The sequence below is a fragment of the Tachysurus vachellii genome, chromosome 1, assembly GCF_030014155.1.
Source record: "Tachysurus vachellii isolate PV-2020 chromosome 1, HZAU_Pvac_v1, whole genome shotgun sequence".
Taxonomy (NCBI): domain Eukaryota; kingdom Metazoa; phylum Chordata; class Actinopteri; order Siluriformes; family Bagridae; genus Tachysurus; species Tachysurus vachellii.
The window spans coordinates 21,009,100-21,030,474 of record NC_083460.1 but is presented as its reverse complement, the minus strand read 5'-3'; the positions used below and the strand labels follow the sequence as shown (position 1 = coordinate 21,030,474).

Below are 21,375 nucleotides of genomic sequence, written 5' to 3'. Positions count from 1 at the left end.
GACAGTGAAGGTATTTACTGATTTATTAGTTCAGTTCTGCTACTCTGAATAACTTAATAATAATAATATATAAATAATATAATAAGAAAAATTATAGCATGTTATGCACAAAAAACAAAGAGCTTGAAACAAAAATAATTTTATTCTCATAAAGTAAAATTGAAATAAATTATTTCTATGCCAAAACATAATATTCAATATTAAATTAATTCTGATGTTAAGACAGCAAATGAAATTAATTAAAATATAATTATCTTTATTATTCTGTTCTTAGGGCATTTCTTCACCATGCACAATACTGATATTAAACTCAAGAGAATTTATATATTTTATATGGATATATTTATATAATCCTAAATAGATGATTAGCAATATATCCGATACTAAATGAATTTACATTTATTTATCTGTGATATTTTTGTAGCATCTCATTGAGCAAACTATGAAAAAGTCCATCTCTTTTCTGCTGGTGATGTTTGATTACTGTGTTGGTCATTTGTGTTGCTTAATCAGTTGCATAGAGTTGTATATTTAGCAGGGAAATCAATAGAGATTTAGCCTGAGTCAGATCATTAAACACCACACTATAAATATTACTGTTTCCCTCACATCTCATTAAGAAAATATTTTAGCAAAGCAATTAATGTAGATGTTCGCTGAAATAAAAAAGCGTTCTTTCAAAAATGAATGAAGGAAACAGTAGGTTTGTGTTTATTTATTCAGACCACAGGACAGTAACAGACACGGTGTGTCTCGGTTGTAGATGTTCCCTCTGCGTATGTGTTTCTGATGTGTGTAGGAAAAGTTACACTCTTCACATTATTCTCTTACAGTACATTAGACACTATACACACTGAAAAGTCACATTTATTAAATATCAGATTTAGTAAACTGTTTGGTTCGCTTACACTCGGCACCGAGTTATTATTTTTTCCGCAATAAATAAATTATTAGGGGGCACGGTGGCTTAGTGGTTAGCACGTTTGCCTCACACCTCCAGGGTTGGGGTTTCCTCCGGGTCCTCCGGTTTCCTCCCCCGGTCCAAAGACATGCATGGTAGGTTGATTGGCATCTGTGGAAAATTGTCCATAGTGTGTGCTTGCGTGAGTGAATGAGAGTGTGTGTGCCCTGTGATGGGTTGGCACTCCGTCCAGGGTGTATCCTGCCTTGATGCCCGATGACGCCTGAGGGCTCCCCGTGACCCGAGGTAGTTCAGATAAGCGGTAGAAAATGAATGAATGAATGAATGAATGAATAAATTATTATAAGAATATAATTACTCGTAGTATGACAATTATCAATGTTTTCTGTGCAGTTTATGATGCTTTTATCTCACAACAGTAGATTTTCTGAGTAGCCTTGAATTCACAGCATCTCTTAAAGCATTAGTTACACAGAAAGCTGTTCTGTCGTCACTCAAATGTAAATAACATACAGTATATCAGATATGACTCAGCATGTCTCAGCAGCTCCGTTTAACTTCTTCACATAGCCACGTTGCTGTCTTGCAGATTAGGTGTTTGTATGTACAAACTGACTGAAGCCGATCAAGCTCTTCACTCACGTTTTAATGAAAATGTAACAAATCTTTATACTATAAAACTCCTTACAGCTCAGTACTAATGCATGTGGCATCAATGAAAAGACAGTGACCTCAATGTCACTCACTTTTTTCTTTAGATTAAAGCACAAATTACTCCTATAAATTATTTTCCCAGTTTCATTCAAGATTTGACGAAGATAGGAAAGTGAGTCTAAATATTACAGTGCCTATAAATTATACTCTTAAAATCTCTCTAATAGTGGATTAACACTTATACATGAACACATAAATAGTTGTAGAGTATTCTGTATAAATTCCCATGTGGATGTGTGTTGTATAGTTAGATGCATTCTAAAACAATCAGACTCACAAAAAACAGTGAAACTGTGATGTAAAGGATATTTAAATATATTTGTACGTGAAATATTGTGTATGATGTGTATTCATTTATTAGCTTGGGATTTTTTCATGTTAAATGATCAAGGAACTGTTGACATCTTAAATCTAGATGCAAAACCTCAGATGTGTGTTTATGAAATGCCTTCCTCCATGTTTCATTGTATTTTCAATAGGCAGCGAAAACAACATAAAACTTAAGCTTGAGAGTTTTACTGTTAAATCAATAAAGCAGATAATGTTGACAAGCCCTTTTCATTGCTCACTCTTACTCCTCTGGTCATCTTTTTCTACTACTTACAAAAATCTTTTTTTTATTATTATTATTCTACATAACATTATATTTATATATATAAATATATATATATATATATATATATATATATATATATATATATATATATATATATATATATATATATTATGTTGTGTGAAGTTGAAGTGTACGAACTACACAAACAGAGTTGTTTGTTCAAACAGATACATACAGTACTACTAATATTATTAGACTTGAGACTGAGGAAGTCGATCTTTCCACTATTCACTAGGATGTCAGAAAAAAAATAGGCTGGTTAAATGATTTTGGTTCTATTTATGAACCCATGAATCTGTGCCCTCCTTTATCATTCCGCAAGTGGAAGGTTGAGCGAGGAGGAAGCGCTTGATTTGTCCATAAATCACTGGAGTCTCTGTCATCCAATCTCGGTGCAATGTCATTCAAAAGCTCACCACTATCTATTACTGGCATATAATAGGCCCCTGCCATGCATTGTCTGTTGCATTATTAGCCCATAACTCCACCCTATCAATAACTTTGAGGATAAGGGGAGCAGAGGAGAGGGTCGGGGTCACAAACTCGAGTCAACTTTTTTGGGCATGTGAAGCGTAGCACATAATGTTGTATGGTGTTGATTTATTGAAGTGTGTTAATAGGTGGGTAGGTGAATGTTTGTGCCGGTTTTTATCAGTTAGTCCTGACCTGTTGTGAGAAAAATGACAGTATTTCTATTTCTGTGAGCTGAAAATTTAACTGTAATTATTTTGGAACAATTTGGGTTTTTAATCATAAGTCATAGGTTATTTTTATTTAGAAGATATTTCCGTACAGATTTATAGATAGACATTTGAGCCATTGTTTCGGTTCAATCATTTTATATTTATTATTTTAATATCATAACTTTTTTCACTACATAACCTTTATACAAAACAACAATATTGGAATATTTTTTTAGACAATTATATCCATATACATATCAGGAAAAGTGTGTGTGTGTGTGTGTGTGTGTCTATTCATGTGTGTGTGTGTGTGTGTGTGTGTGAAAGAGAGAGAGAGTAAGTTTAAGTAACATTATTTATTTGTTTCAATCCCTGTGCGGGGGGGCACGGTGGCTTAGTGGTTGGCACGTTCGCCTCACACCTCCAGGGTTGGGGGTTCGATTTCCGCCTCCGCCTTGTGTGTGTGGAGTTTGCATGTTTGTATGTGCCTCGGGGGTTTCCTCCGGGTCCTCCGGTTTCCTCCCCCGGTCCAAAGACATGCATGGTATTTTCTGTAGTGTGTGATTGCGTGAGTGTGTGTGTGCCCTGCGATGGGTTGGCACTCCGTCCAGGGTGTATCCTGCCTTGATGCCCGATGACGCCTGAGATAAGCACAGGCTCCCCGTGACCCGAGGTAGTTCGGATAAGTGGTAGAAAATGAGTGAGTGAGTGAGTGAGTCCCTTTGTGTTCTCAGCACCTTTTAAATTTGTTTTCTGTAATAATATTAATGCAAATTAATAAGAAATGAGACATTTTGGAACAGTTAATATTAATCATCATATATGATGCTTTTCTTAAAAAAACAACAACAACTATCTCCTTATATGCCAGTGTTAAACATTTCAAGTCTAGTGTTTTTTTTGGAGTAACTCTCTCTCTCTCTCTCTCTCTCTCTCTCTCTCTCATATATGTATATATATATATATATATATATATATATATATATATATATATATATATATATATATATATACACTCTCTATATTTGTGGATGAACTGGAACATAATATAATGCACATTGTAATCTAAATATTTTATATCTGAATACTAAATCTGCAGCTTTAGGTATTTTATGTCGATTTTGTGTTACGGCTTGATAAATCATATTATTACATTGTGTGTGTGTGTGTGTGTGTGTGTGTGTGTGTGGTCTACACACATCTCTCGTCTTTTAAATTTGTCATTTTTATGTCCATTAAATGTTTAAAAACACAGACAAAACGTGTGACACTGAGTCACAAAGGCAGCCTGAACCCAAAAGAAAAAAACTGAAGTTTATTACAGGAATTTAAGAAAAGATAATCATTGTGAATAACACTCTTCCTGTCAAGAATGAAGAGAATTTCACCTCGATCATGTACCACTAAAAAGCTTGTCGTACTTGGCACCCACCCACATTTATTTGCTTTAGAATTACCTGCCAGCTCCATTTAGTAATAATGTGTGTGTCATATGAAAGCAAACCATGCTGCTAGCCTGGCAGGAGACTGGGGATCTCATGACACACTGGGCCTGACCTCATGACCTCCCTAAGAGCCTCACACACACACACACACACACACACACACACACACACACACACACACACACACACACTATTATCATTCCCCCTCTTTTCTCTAGTTTCAGACACCCCTCTGACAACCAAATTGTCTGTGTCAAAACAATACCTGTTTTATATAGAAGGTGAACATTTTACCATCTCAAACTGTCATAAGGTTTTAAGATGGAGGAGCAGTTAAAGTGGTGGGGGTTCAACACATAGATCTTTTAACTCATATTTAATTGAACTGCTTGGACTGTTGGTCAGCTTTGATGTATGCTTTACAGATAGTGAATAAGAACTAGGTCAGAATAGTGGAGCAACAAAATCTCTCTCTCTCTTTCTCTCTCTCTCTCTCTCTCTCTCTCTCTCTCCTTTTAAAAAAAAACACTGATCCCAATTTACAACTGAAAAATCTGCTTTCTTTGTACAAATGAACCCCGGAATAATCCCTATAATAAAGTGTTATAAGTATTTATTATTCATGTGTCTATTCGTTCGAAATCTTTCTGCACAGAACTTTCAGTGTAGATCACTGTATCTGTTGACTGAAAAGACTGAAGCTCCATTTCAACAAATATGTAGAACCGCAGATCTCCTGCAATGCAAACGACTCAGTAAACAGCAAATCAATGGAACATCGGCTGTCTGAGCTTTATTTGTGGGGAATCCTGTGCGTGTTTTAACTGTGGGTGTAATGTATACACAAGAGACCTGAACTTAAAGAAAAGAGAAAGAGCAGCAGTTCAGCATTCAGTCTCGTTGGCCTCTTGCCCTTCCTGGGCTGGACGCCCCCTCTAAACCCCCACCACCACCCCAAGCCCCGTGTCATTTCCTTGAGGACTAACTGTTCTGCTCTGCCCCAACGAGTGTTTACCAGGACACGCTGATTCTTATTAATCTGGTTCTTGTCGACTGCACGGTGCCAGTAGGGAGAAAAAGCAAAAGAGGCCCATGGTTTGTGTTAAGTGTTTGGCACCCTAGGTGGGGAAAAAAATGCAGCAAGCTTGTCAGATCCTGTGTGACCAGTCTCAAGCCGTGAGTCTTTACACTGTGCAGACGCAGTCCTCTGCTTTGTTATTCTTAGTAATTATCCTCATTAAGTGAAAGTATGTGCCAATCACAGGGCTTTGAATTGTGCCCAGTATGTGGTTGAAACTCACCTTAATGCCATTTCAGTGCATGTCAGACCCTGTGTTGAGTGAGGTCATTAACAGATAAAGAAAGCAAGACATGAAGCATGAAGCGATAGTGATGAATAGCAGCAGTGACACTAACTAGCTCTTAAGTGAGCGCATAATTGATCATCATGATTACTAAATTTAACACATTTCTTCCCCACCATTTAATCAATGGCCTGTTTAAGTTTTTTTCTTGACTAGAGGAAAACGCATTTCCACAATTTAATCTGTCATCAGTCGAAATGATTCAAGAGCAAAAAGATGAGTACGTTGAAGAGACACAATATAAAACTACTGACTGGGACTGTAAGAAACAAAGAGACTGGAAAACGAAGATATATGAAGTCTTCATGTCTATGAGCTACCATTTGTTTTCACTTTGATCTCCTGCCATCCATAGTCAGCTGTGACTGCATGTGACGCTCACACACAGCACCACCTGATAAGGATTGATGCGCTTTGGGAAAAGTGTGGCACATATCATTAACCCCCAGCCCACTCAGTTCAGGGGACGGAGAATGAATGGTCACCATAACACTATTTTCGAATATATACATTTTTTTCTGGGGAGTTGAATTTCTTTACAGATGAAACAGCTGTTTGATTTATTATTTTTATCCACACTTTTAGTTACAGCTGCAACAGTTGTTCAAATCTTTGCTTTTTTAACATCCATAAATCATCCTGTAGTCGTCTTATATCCTGATTTTGTATATCAGATTTGAGTTTTTTCATTTTTTAAATATTCTACCCATTTTGTGGTTTTGTTCACACCCCCAAAACATCTACATGGCTCATGGTGTTTTACACAGCCATTTTTCTGCTCTTTATCACTGAACAAGCCTGCGTTTAGTCAGAGTTTGAGGCCAGGCTCTGCTGTCTTAAATGGTTAAAACATCACATTTTTCTACTGTCAGTGGAAACTATGTAATTATTATATGATTGACATTGCTTGTATAATTTCATGAGTTTTGACAAGTGGGGCACTCAGAAATGTCTCCTGGACACCTAAGTACCTTTAATTAAACAGCTTCTTGGCACACAGGCTCCGTTTTCCTCTTTCAGATCAAAGAGTGTGGTTTGACCCATGTGCTGAAAGTGTGTATCAGTTTTCTGCAGGGATGTTTGACTTGGCCCTTCAATATGAAATTGTCTTGTTTAAAAACTGGTTTGTTTACCATTCTTTCTCTCCTTACTCTCTCTCTAACACATGTGCACCATGACTTTTTGGGATATAGTTTCTCTGCGGATTCATTATCCAGATTTATACTTTTATGAAACTTTTATGGCTTTTATGAAGTGTCTGTCTTTTTCACATTTAGTAGCTCTGGAAACATTTGTTAATTCAGATTTGTTATAACGTTTGTCACTATATGGCATTCATCTGGTAGCTTAGAGTTAATTACACTGTTTTAGGAGTTATATTCAAAAGGACATAGTGGCTCAGTGGTTAGCAGGTTTGACTCACACCTCAGGGTTGAGTGTGTGTGTGTGTGTGTGTGTGTGAGTGTGTGTGTGTGTCTAAGGTTTCCCAGCCTTGTCATCCAAGTCCCTGTGGGATAAGCTGGTTGTTCTTCTTGACCTGCAGGATAAGTGCTACAGAAAATGAATTGACTGATAGTAAGAACTGTACCAGGGGTTTCCTAAGCTTTGGGGCAACCAAATGGACATTCTGAATTTTCTGTGTGCTACAATAATATAACACAATTTATGAAGTTAGTAATAATATATAAAGTGATAAAAGTATGTATACAATAAATATATTGGGAAATGTTCTGTTATTATGGGGAATTAATCCACAATGTGCTGGTGCTGGTCTGATGTGAGACACACACACACACACTCTCACAAAGACACACAAACCTATGCAGATCCACAGGATTTTTAAGCAGTGTTCCCTTTATGTCTAAACATCACTGTATGTCAAGTCTCCAAGAGGAAATGTCAAATGTTCAGCAATTTTCTGCACAGTGACACTCTTTTCTGTCTCTCTTAAAAGGTCTCAGTGTCGTCGTGATCCTTTTTATGGGTTTACATCTCAAACTAAAACTCTGGACTTATATTTAAAGGTTTTACAAATATATAAAATATTTAAAACTTACAGAACAATCCAGAAGACTGGACAAGACACAAAACAGATCTTTCAGTAGCTACAGTATGTAAGTGCCACTAGATGTTTTTTTAAATATTCAATACAAATTGTAATAGAAAAGCTGAGAAGTGTCAGGACTCAATAACAGTCTAGAACAGGATGAGACACCAGACTGTTCTGTTTACATTAAGGACTTTTAGACTAAAATCTGTCCATTTATATTAGTGAAAAGGCTACAATATTAAATGAATTTCAGCCTGTTCATTAAAAACATGACATGAATTTTTTTTTTCTCTTTTTCACATGATCCTATTTGTACAAGTGATGTCATTTAGAGTCACGACCTCTAACCACAAACTCCCTGAACTACACTGACATAATGAAACTTTTGCAAGCTATTGCTTTTTAACATTGCATCGGCTTTGATTCCATTCCAATAACTCAAAATCAAAAAGTAAATTCAGTTCAGGTTTATTTATCTCAAATTTATTTATTTATCTCAAAGCTTTACATATAAATACAAAAAAAAATTAATCTTTAATGAGCATCACATGGGCGATGTTGAAAAAGAAAAACTCCCTGAGACCATTAGGTTAATGATCAGTCTAGTTCCATACTTATTTTTTTGTCTACTAAATTGTGTAGCTCCATTAACACAGTTCTGTTTGGTAAAGGTAAATTTTAGGATGTTGTCACTTATTTGTGCTGTTATCATGTGTCTCTGAATTAATTAGAACTACAAAAGATGAGTTTTTTTGACTGTTATTTAACATTCCATGTCTTTATTGGCCAGTGGTATAAACTCACCACTGTTATCCTTAATAAACATGTCCATCAAATTTATTTACATCAACATCACTTACATCTAAATATTAACACAACTGTCAGTCATGAAAAAGTGAAGCATAAAAAAAAACGAAAACATTGTGTAACAGGAAAATAATCAACAACACAGTGGTGTAATGGGATCAAAATAAAGTTTCCCATCATGTGCTCCTATTTGCTTATGTTTCCAATTTGTGCAAATTTTAATTTACAACATAATGAAAAAATCATTCTTACATCCTCTCGCATCTGTCCTTGCTTGCGATGTAAATAAGACAACATACTGCACAGAAACTACAAAAGAAAGCTTAAAGCCAGGCTTTAGCAGTGGATTACTGGATAACTCTGGATTACTGAATGAAGAAACTATTTTTTAGTAAAGTCTGAGGATTAATAGAGTTTGTAATATTAGTTTGTGTGATCAGTAGTATGAGTGTTACAGTAAAGCTGACTGTCATGTAAAGGCACCCACATCTTCTGACCAATCTGCTTTCACTAGTGCGCTACTGTGCAAAGAAAGGAAACTCTGGCTTTTTCCCGAGGCTAGATCCAAATTCTCCCTAGTTTACACTTATTTCCACAGATTTTATGTCCCACTTTTTTTTACAGAGTATGCAGCAAATTGCTCCATGATGTACTCTTCTCTTATGTGTATTAGTAATGCAGGGATTTGGGCTCAGATCTGAGTGATTGGCTGTGCACTGGAAATGTGCAGAAACTTAAGTGATTAGCAGGTCTCCTAACTTCCCCTCTCTCTGTTTTTTAAAGAGGAACGATGCCTCTTTTTCTTGCTAAAAGGCACACAAATGTGGGTATTATTATCAAGCAGGATTGTTATCATTGTGTCAGATTGGAGAGGATGGTGAGCTATTTCTCTTGTATACACGGTTGCACACAGCGCTAGTGGGAACATCTGTTTTGCGCTTGTTGTTCCTCTTGGCTGCTTTTCAATTGGATTTCCTCAAGCAGGTCCAAGAGCTGTCACCTCTGCCAGGCTCTGTTAGCCATCACTGCTGGCCCCTATATTAAGGAGGTGTTTCAGGGCTAAGTTAATAACTCTCCCCTCCTCCTCCCTCAACTGCCTCTGTGACGGTGCTCCTCAGCTCGCTTGACTCCTCATGGGGTGGCCCATGGATCTCCTCCATCCTTCTCTCTTTGGACTGTTTTTTTTTTTCTCCACACAGCCACAGGCTTTTTGTGTTGGACCTTGTGAGCACTCCACTTTTTCTTTTGCTCATCTATTGTCCCCCCTCCTTTCTCTCTTGAATTTCAGCTTGCTTTTTTTCCCCTTACAAATAAATCGATTTATATTAGCTTACAAATTTTGGACGTAAACATCTCTCTCTCTCTCTCTCTCTCTCTCTCTCTCTCTCTCTCTCTCTCTCTCTCTCTCTCTCTCTCTCTCTTTCTCTCTCGCGCTCTCTCTCCCCCATCCTTTTTTTTCTCCATAACCACTTTCTCTTTAGTGCTTTTGTTATTTTTCTATACTTCTCAGAGCTGCCCTACAGTTGTCGTCTCCCATCTTTCTCAGGCTGTTAAAAATCTGCTCATTGTCATTGAACACATTGTCACATACAGCTTGCACTAATAGACCCAGTGTCATTGAACTCCATCTATAATATAAAGTAGTTATTTAATGTATGTTGTGTATTGTATGTCTTTTATATATTCATTCGTCATCCATAACCACTGGTCTGGGTGGTGGTGGATCCGGAGTGTATTCCAGGAGCTGGGATGGGATGTCAGTCCAATGCAGGGCCCTTAGTACACACACACACACACACACACACACACACACACACACACAACTCTAGGGCATTTAGAGTAGCCTCCTCACCGACTATCATGTATATTATGAACCCAGAGAAAGCTCATACTGACATGAGAATCTTACAGTATCCTGAATCTGTGTGTCTCTTCTTTCTTAGGAAAATTATAAACTAAAAAATAATCCTTAGGATGTGGCTAAAAGCCTTACTTTATGATTTAAAAAAATACTTTTCTACTTTTAAATACATTTCTATTTTTTTTGTTGCCATATCAGTTCTTTTAGACCTTGATTCTTTTTTATGAAAAACTTGGAGCAGATAAACTGGTCATAATATAACACAAGTCAGTGTGAAAAAACCCAGCAGGCCCACTTAAGTGTGTCCTGATGCTACGTGTGCTGTTTATTCATAGTGTGCTGTTTGTGATCTTCTCTCTTCTGTTATCTTTACTGTGTCATGCAGCATTTGTTGTTTTTATTATTATACATAATGTTGTTTTACTGTGTTATAACCTGGTCATACTTGCACTTAGCTCTATATCTAAATCTCCTGACTGTGCACAGCAATTAAATATAGGATACAAGTATAGTATAGTGTATAGTATAGTTAAGAATACTATAGTATAGTATAATGTATAGTATAGTATAGTGTATAGTATAATACAGTGTATAGTATAGTATAGAGTACAGTATAGTGAAAGGATAGTATAGTACAATGTATAGTATAGTGTATAGTGTAGTGTACAGTATAGTATAGTATAGTATAGTATAGTATAATGTATAATGTATAGTGTATAGTATAGTTAATAATAATGTATAGTATAGTAAAGTGTATATTACTATAGTGTATAGTATAGTATAGTATAGTATAGTATAGTATAGTATAGTATAGTATAGTATAGTATAGTATAATTTAGTACAATATAATATAGTGCATTTGCAGGCTTTCTAAAAACAGTGATTTATTCCTTGCTTTTTCATCTCAGGCTTTTTGAAAGCATTTTGTCTCTTATTATTCTAATTACAGCCACATGTATAAGGTCCAACTCTCTTAACTTTGAATCAGGAATCTGAATATTCAATAAAAGAAACATGTACCCATGTTTTGTCTGAATAATCTGACAAAGCTTAAAACAGGGGTAAATCCCCAGAATACATGATATCTTTTTAGCGTTGCAGTTTTCTCTTTAGTTTTTTGAAGTACGACATTAGCCATGCATGTTTGTCAACCTTGGAAATAAGTTTATTGAATTTATTCCAGACAAAACGAGCCTACAAAATTAGTCCATTAGCATTTTATTAATGCACAGTGTGTCATTATTTATCTCCTTAATAATAGCTCCTGGGTTTAATTTATTCATCTAAATTTATTTTAGGCACAGATCAGAAGAAGGAGATGATGTGTATTCAGTAAAACTATGCAGTATCTAGGAATATTTTTCTGCAAAAACACTTATCCCTAAACCTCATACACTTTCACACAGCCACACACAGCTGTCCTATCACACTCTGTATCCAGCTGTTTAATGACAGAGGTGTGATGAGTGCTGTTTAGATTCCTGCTGTTTAAAGTTGCCCTGAGCTTAACCCTCACCTAGCCTTCAACTCGTGTGTGAAATCACACACACACACACACACACACACACACACACACACACACACACACACACACACACACACACACACACACAATATACTCCTTGTTTTAACTCTGGACAAAATTATTTGCAAAGTAAAGTAGTTGGTTTCAAACCGATAAAATCCACACATTCGTTCTACACAGTTTTCTGTTATTTTGGTGAAAAATCATCTGTTAAAATGCAGAGAAATGAAGAAACAAGCCACAACTGTTATGATTTATTTATTCATTACTATAAGTTATTTCTGAGAATTCAGAACATCGTGAGCTTTCTAACAGCTCTCTGTCTTTCCCCTTAATCTCTATACTCCATTTTCTCCCAAATTGTGCTCTAAACTATTTTTGTATCTTCTACACTGAAACATTTAAATATATTGATGAAATAACAACCAGCCCAGTCATTTATTTTATTCCTTAATTTTATCACACCGATTTTGTACTCCACACTGAAAAATGCTCCTGAGAGGTCAGAAGCCATGGGAGCAAAAATCCTGCTTGCCGTCTTCTTCTGTGTCTTTTGTCAATCACAGTGACTAGTTAACCACAGATATCTGTGAGCCCCTGTATGAGGAAGAGGGCTGATAACACTTATATCCTAGTGTGTTACGCTGCACTGTGACTGTCACCTACCTGTTTGATAAATGATAGGGAAGATCTGCCTGATGGGAGGGAAATTAGCTAAAGCTAGCAAGTTCAAAGTAATAGCCTAGCTAGGTAGCTAACCTTTGCAAGTTACCCTGCAAGTAACAGCTACATCATAGAGCTTGATTTTCATGTTTAGGAGTCGCTGATTATGTCAGTTCTGTCACTGTTGTTTCTTATTCTGCAGTTTTCACTTTCACTCCTATGTTCGTTCTTATATGAGTTGAAATTATTTTTTTTTAGGAGAATAAGAGTAAAATGTCAAAGATTAATAAAACATGATCAATCTGTTGTTAGAAAGGTTTTTTACTTAATATGAAAATGTAATAAATTTTGAAATTACAATCAAATAAAAAATCATAACAGTAAGAATGATCTACATATTATCTACCTGGCAACTCTGGGACCAGTAAGTGATGGTAAATATTTCACATTGCCACACGGCATCATATCCACTCAGGTGACAGAAATCTGTCCCGCTCTTCACAACCTGTACCACCACCACCACCACCACCACCACCACCACCACCACCCATCAGCCAGACACTGCGTCTCTTTAATCATGGTTTTCATCTTGCTACATTGAAATTTCGGTTACCAAGGACAGCATCATAAATAAAAATGGCTTTGTGGGGATTTTTGCCTGCAACTTTTTGTGCATTAGAGGAGAGTGCGGAAAAAAAAAGACGAGGTGGTCATCTGTGAAAATTTATTATCATTTATTACAGTGGGGCAGGAGAGGGAAAGTAAGTAAAAGCTCAACAGTACACATCCATAAAGGAAGAGAAGAGAGATGCCTAAGTGAAAAGCAAGGTGAATTTCTAGATTTTTGTTGTTCTGTAATGAAGAGCAAGAGTCTTTATTCATGGTAGCATATGGTGCCTGCAGTTTCTGGTTAGCTGAGTAGAGCGTTCTAAGTGTTGATGTAAGGACTCCGGTCTGTGCTGTGCTCTAAGTGTTTTGGTTCTTCTTTAACTACAGACAGTCAGCTGTGAGGAGACATAACTCACTCTGATTTTTAGGAACGTTTCCATTCTTCCTGCACACAGTGTGTTGTTGTGCTTTATTTAAATGAAATGAGATGGCTGCACTACAGTTCAGTCTCATGGGTCCACATGTTTACTGAAATCAACTTTTATTTTTTTTTACCCATGCAATTGTCTCCTAATTAATTTCCATATAATTAATGCATGTGCTTTGTTTGATCTAGAGCAACACTTTGACAGCAACACCGCCAGCCGATTGTGTATATATTTCCACAGTTTAATTCCAGAGTTCAAAAGGAAACATGCATTTACATTTGCTCTATTTTTTCTATTTGTTTTGTACTCAACATTAATGAATTAACATTTTCATCGTTTTGATGCTACTTATTTTTAATTCAATTATATTATAATTGCTTCTGATTTTTTTTTTGTAATATGTATGGACTGTTTTTCTCCACTTTGTTAAAACACAACAAAAATTAATTAGAAATAAAAGTCATGATCAAAAACATGATAATTTATTTATAGTGCAAATAATGAAATTTGAAACATCTAAACAGTGCTGCAATATAAGTTATCATTCACTGGGTTTTAGTGTGTTCAGTAGAGAAGCTCAACAATACTTAAACGTGACAAAACTTGTGTTACTGGACCATGCGCTGTTATTTACTGTATATTATTTACTTAAAAGGAAAAAGGTGAAAATTATAATTAATACTGGTGAATAAATGCAAACAACAACAATAATAAGCTAAAAAAATATCACTTTTAGCTCTTTGAAATTTTTTTAATTTTATATTTCACTCTTAAATCCAGGGAATGTTTACATTTTGATATCATATATAGTGAGGATCCCTTGGGAAAGCTTCACATATGACTTTGGTAAAATGAAGCGAAGTGGCACCCAGAAGTTCACAATTGGATCAGGGCTCCATCAAATTGTCAATGGTGATACATTGAGCTCCAGCTGTGGCAAATTGGATTTTACAAACTCTTGCTTGATCGATGGTTGGATGTCATAAATGTGGAGCAGCCTTTGGGTTGTAAGCAAAATATTGCTCTTGATTCTGTACATTCAGTCTATAAGTTTATTGGTTGAAGAAGATTTTTCCAAACCTGCTTAGGACTGTTCTTTGTCAGTGATGTCCTCAGTGCAGAGGAGGACCGTATTGTGTGAGGAACAGTAAATACACATTCTAACCTTGCATTAAAGGACAATGCTGGAAATAAAACATAAATAGATAAAAATTCACTACTGCATGGGTCGCTGATTGTGCACCCAAGGGCATCTTTGTCACGCTTCTCTAGAATTTCGGATATTCTAGCTTTTTTCTGCATTTGAAGTAGTTTTCCTTTTCTCATATTTGTCATTCTACATTGTCCTTTATTCAGCACGCTGTCTCCTGTCTGCACTTCCTGTCTGTCTCTTGTAGAGTGGACACTTCAACATGGCACTTAAAGGGGTATTATATTAGGTCTGAGAGAAAAAGCTAAAGAAATCCTTGGGTTAATATTTTTGAGTTTGAACAAATTCTTTTTTAAATCCAAGAAATGTGTTTTTGTGTTTTACACTAAAGAGATGTGTTTTACAAACTGCACCTAAGTTAAAGATTAGATTTATTTGTGTTTCAATCTTTAATTGGATTGTGGAAAGCATTTTGTATTTAGCGAATAATAATTATTAATAATAATAATAATAATAATAATAATAATAACAAAAAAAGAAAATAGCCATATCAGCCTCTTTCTTTTTTTTTATGATCTTTCTGTTTCCCTTTTCCGCAGGGTCTCTTTATCTTCCTGATATATGGCGTGTACAACACGGAGGTGAGTCTGCAGTGTGTCTCAAGGCTGACTGAGTGAGTGAGAGAAATGACAAGTTTCTGATGGCTCCTCACCAAAGGGATATGCACTTTTTTTACTTTTACTTTTTTTTCCCCACATAGGCGTCCCACTGCCCTTCATGCTTGGGTTAACTTATATGCATCCAGGTCTGCCATTAACCACTGACACGCAGAGTAAAGAGCTAGTCATTCCTCAAGCACGTTGGCCAATATTTCACTGCCTCTTTAAGTTTTTAAACTCACAGCCCTCCATTTAACATTCTGACATTAGGTCCCTGCCAGGCTAAGGTGTCTTCTGTAGAAGTTCAGGGTGAAAACAAAGAATATAAATATATGCAGGATGGCAGGTACCATAGATGGCAGCACCATAGAACATGGCTATTAACATTTAGATGCTCTTTGAGAGGGAAATGTAAAGGTAAGGGTAGAAATATCGCTTTAATGGATGAGGGCTGTTTTAGATAAACACTTTTTTTGTCGTTCTAAAACCTGTTCTAAATTCAAATGAAAACATGAATAAAGTAAATAAAAATAAGCATAATGCACAGAATTTAGTGTCTGGTTATAGATTAGGTTTTATATTTTTATTCACATTCATATCAGCCAATATAAAGAACAGTTTTATCATTTGTGTTCTGAATGGTTGGTGGAAACTCTTTTATAAAAATACATATTTAAATGACTATATAAGTAAATAAATGATTAATTTCTATCAGACATTTCCTACTTAATATTACTAGATCACTTTGAGCAATGAAAGTATTTGCATAGCTTAGTAGGGCAAGGTCACAGCCGTCCACAACCTCCACCTCCACCTCCACCACATACACCTTCTCCACCTCCACCTCCAGTAACTCCATCTACACCTACAACTTCTCCACCTCCTCCACCTCCACCTCCAGTAACTCCACCTACACCTACACCTTCTCCACCTCCTCCACTACCTCCACCTCCTTTACCACCTCCACCTGTAGGTGGAGAAAGTATTCACCTTCTCCACGTACACCTTCTCCACCACCCCCGCCTCCACCTCATCCTCCACCTACTATACCTTCTTCTCCAACTACACCACCTCCACCTTCTCCACCTCCTGCACCTCCTCCACCACCTCCACTGCACCTCCTCCACCTCAACTCCACCACTTTCATCTCCTCCTCCACCTACACCGCCTACACCTTCCCCACCTTCTCCTCTACCTACACCACCTCCACCTTCCCCACCTCCTCCTCCACCTACACCTTCCCCTCCTCCACCACCTCCACCATCCCAACCTTCTCCTTCACCTACACCACCTACACATTCCCCTCCTCCTCCTCCTCCTCCTCCACCTACACCACCTACACCTGCTCCACCACCTCCTCCACCCTGGCACAGGCTGAACCTTTTGTCTTCCTTCACTCATACCGTTTCACTTGTTGTAAAAACAGGGTGCAGAGGTGTCCCTGCTTTGGTGGCCCTGCTTTTTTTCTGCCTTGAGGAGGGTGAGGAGTCTCTCTCTCAGTGGACTCTCCGCACATTGTAGAATAAATCATCGCCACATTCTTGCTTAAGTGGCTTCTTTAGTGCTTCTGAATCTATTTTCCAACTACTGCCTTTCCTTGACCCTGGGGTCTTCACATTTTGTGAGCAACACACCTTTGCTTTATGCGTTTTTCAAAGTGTCTTTTGTAAATCTAAAATGTATTAATCTTTCCCTTTTTTTTTTTTAATTTTTTTTTTTACTTTTTTATGATTGCTTTTGACTTATTATTTTTCACTCTTCTTTTTTCCCTTTGTGTAGTCAAAAGGTGTGGAAAAAATACATTAGCACATGAAGCATAAACCTCGACACAATAAGGGAAATTCTGAATGAATAAAACTGAATTAATTAGATAGTGGAAGAGAGGAGCCAAATGAAAGGCCTGTTGTCTGTATTTATTCAGGAAAATCTGTGTCCCTGCTCCATTAAATGGGTTCTTTATCCTCAGACTATTATTTCATATATGGAGAAATAATAAGTTTTGAATGATTCTTAGCAAATAAGAAGTCAGCGAGCAACATCGAGGAAAAGTTTGATTTTATAGATTAAATTAAATCACTTTATAAATATAACAGACAAAATCAAATAAAATCTGTATCTGAGCATTATTTATTTATTTTCCTGTTTTATTATGATTTATCTTTTGTGAACGAGTTTTAGTTATTATTTTTTTTTATAGTTTTTATTGGTCATTTACTTGACTTATATACTGCATTGAAAGACTTGATTTTATAAATGATTATGTGACCGTGTCGGTTTGCATTGAGGAACTGTTTATTCTAACCATCTTCTCTTCTTCACCTGATTGTTTTCTCCTTGACGACGTTATTATCTCTTGTCTCATTGAAGAAGATTTTTGTCATTTCTTTTCATGTCACAGTGGAGAAGCTGTGATAGAGAACGCATCAAATATGAAACGTTACTGCTGGTGACTGCTGCTTTGTCTTCTTCATTAGCCCTGTCAGTATGGGCGGTAATGGTAGCGTCTATGAAAAACACAACCCTATGTGTATCATTGTGACAACATAATTTATGATGACGACAGGCTCTAATAAACTATAATACATATTCATCTAGGATGAGGGGCTGGGCTCAGGGCTCAGACTCACTCAGGAAACTGCTGCTCGTTGTATTTGTTGACTGCACCGGTGGCAGAAAGTAAACTGTGGATTTATTTAATGGTGTCACGAGTGTCAGAATAATAACTCAATGATCAATAATATCACTATAATCTTCACTGATTGAAAGACTAAATTATTAATTTTTTATGCTCATTAGATTTGCATGCCCTTTTCATGCAGTCTAATTGTGTTAGTTTAATTTACAGGTAAAATAAAACAATAGCTGTGTGTTGTTTTATACTTGAATTTTAGCTCAAATTTATTAAATGCCATTTCTTGTGTTTAAACATCAGAATAAAATATTTTCTAGATGATCAGCACAGTCATGAACGTACACGTTCCCAGCTGTAGAGTCCTTACATAGTCCTTACAAAGTTCCATACATCTCTCTTTCCCATTACTGAACAAATGTAATCATTTCTGCTTCTTTCCTGCAGCACTTTATTTGTGTGCCACTTGGTGTTAGTGACAGATGATGGGACAGATCACTCTACTTACTTTAGCAGCGGCACATGTCACTTTCATCTCCCATTACCTAACTGGAACGCATACTTTTATGCAATTGCTCGTTGCTCGGTTTCATATCTTTCCCTCTCCAAATTGATTTTCACACTATACAGTTGAATGTTGAGCATTGATCTCCAGTGAGTCAGTGTCTTTTTGGTTAAAAATCTTTTATTTTTTTTTTACAGATACGCAGCACAGTGAACAGGATGAAGGAACGGAGAAAAGCGCAAAATTTTTCTGTAAGCTCTCTATAATGTTTACCTGAGTCGAGATTTATACAATTATATAATCAGTACAAAATAGAGAAATGTAGAACATGTCTTTAATTCTATAATAAAAGATTTCCATTGTCGTTTTAATTATTTTGCGTAGCCCATGAAGATGTTTCAGATATAATAATAATAATAATAATAATAATAATAATAATAATAATAATAATAAGAAGAAGAAGAAGAAGAAGAAGAAGAATAGTAATTATTATTATTATTATTATTATTATTACTTTTATTTTATTTATTTATTTTAAATAATAGTTCTCCTTTCCTCTCGTCCTCCTTTTGCTCTCTGGCCCCCTCAATCCCAGGAATGTCAGCTGGCAGTCCAGGGTTACAAGTTTTCTAATCCTGCACAAGCTTGTCCCTTGATATTAAACTGTCAGCTCAGTATTTATACGCAGGGCTGCTGTTCGTTGGAGATCACTTAGCTCCTGCAGTTTAAAAGTAAATAGTTGCTTCCTCCCTGTCCCCCTCACTTCTGTGCTCCTCACACACACACACACACACACACACACACACACACACACACACACACACACACACACACACTCACACACACAACACTCACACACAATACACTCCCCTTTAAGTCCACCATGGCAAGTTGTCCCTTTATGAATGATCATATTAACTCTTCTCCAGCCTAGTCATGGTTTATAGCCTCCGGCAGTTTGTCCCTCTTGGTCTGGAGGCACCACCTGGTCATTGCGAGCCGAATGAGACAATTTCTAAAGGTAGATTGATTTTAGAATATAGCCCCCCTTCCCTTTGACCCCAACTTGACAGATCTGACACCATTAAGACTGTAGCTAGTAAAAAAATGACTGGTGTCCCAAACACCAGTGCCAGGTCACAGCTGATATTTATTGTAACACACTGTATTAGCAGTGGGACCCTTTTGCCCTCTCTGGGCAATTTAAAAATTTCCTAAGTCCACAGGATGGAAGCTGAATGCTCAGAATGTCTAATGCTGTTTTGCTTCATGAATCTGTAGGTACGCGTTTCTGTATCTGAGTGCTGTGATATTTGTGTACATGCTCTAGAGCCACATGTGAACAAACGCTGCTCTTTATTGGACAGGAGCATTGTGAAGAATGCTCCAGTGCAGCTTGCATAGTTGTGGAGATCAACCGTCATCTCAGTTCTTTCCAGTTTATTGTCATCCTGCGGACTTGTTTTAATGGTTATGGTTTCATTATTAAAAATACCCCCCCAAAAAAACTACTCATATCTACTCATCCTGAGTTGAATTTAAATGGCGTATTCACACATACAGTGATCATGTTCTTTATCTCAGATGAAACTAATCACCTGTAAACATTTAGTTTAAAGATTACAGACCCTTCAACTTCTCTGATGAAATTACTTCTTCTTCCTAATATTTTGGTGCAGGTCTGACCACTGGTGTTAAGGTGCTTAATTCCAACTGTCTCCTGACCTGAATGACCTCACACACTTGTACACACTGTGGCAGATTGCTTGGAGGAATAAAGCTGTCAGTTGTTCTGGCCAAATAAAAAACGACCCCTCTTTCAATACTAGCAGGGTCTGGGTCCATGACAGCCCTGAAATATAGATATAAATTGGAAGCAGATTAGTTTTTTGATCCTAATTCAAGTTCTGACACGATACTGGATGGAAAAGAGCCAGGTTATATGCTGCATATGTGTGCATTTCCAGTAGTGTGAAAAGAGCAAAGAATCATGGTTTCTGAAGACTTGGAGTATGACGAATACCTTCGATGAGTTCATGAAAAATGATAAAAGAGATTGCGTATAGCCAAACTATGTGATGTGGCCAGGGTGTGGACTACATCTTGATAAAAAGAGACTGAATTATGGATTAAATGTAATGTTTGATGGGGATCATTAATGTACTCAAATGTTAAAGAAAAGGTAAAACGTATAACAAAACAGAAACAATACGAGCATACAAGTAAATGGTAAATGTTATTAAAACACTTTCAGCTAGTGATATTTCTTCTAGCTCACATCTTTCATTCTGGGCTGTAGCAGACAGACTGTGTGCGGCCTAATGGTCTAATGGTATACGATCTCTGAGTCTTCCCAGAACTGTGGCAGCTCCAGACTGTCCAGCTCTATAACTAACTCTCAGCCTGGCAGCTCCCCGGTGCCGGACGCTTTGGGTCATCATGACTTTGATGCCAGTCAACTAGGAAGAGTTTCCACGTCCAGCGATTGTGGCAGCCTGAGTTACAGCATTGGGAGTAAGTGACTGAACTGACTTTATGCCATGGCAGTGTTTGGAAAGCTTGTTTTATTTATTTTTTTATTTTTAAACTACACATTTCTATACGTGTGTGTGTGCATGTGTGTGTACACGTGTGTGTGTGCATGTGTGTGCATGTTTGTGTGTATGTTTGTGTGTGTGTGCATGTGTGTGTGCATGTGTGTATGTGTATGTGTGTGTGCATGTATGCTTGCTTGTGTGTGTGTGT

At 36.9% G+C, this 21,375-nt stretch overlaps 1 protein-coding gene across 1 annotated transcript in view; it reads left to right on the top strand.

Moving 5' to 3' along the window:
- Window positions 1–21,375, top strand: part of LOC132850303 (adhesion G-protein coupled receptor D2) — a 53,028-nt gene that overhangs the window by 11,093 nt on the left and 20,560 nt on the right. The window contains exons 21-23 of the mRNA XM_060876752.1: window positions 15,437–15,478; window positions 18,828–18,881; window positions 20,988–21,144. Coding sequence (XP_060732735.1) covers window positions 15,437–15,478; window positions 18,828–18,881; window positions 20,988–21,144 — 253 coding nt within the window. The remainder of the gene's footprint in view (window positions 1–15,436; window positions 15,479–18,827; window positions 18,882–20,987; window positions 21,145–21,375) is intronic.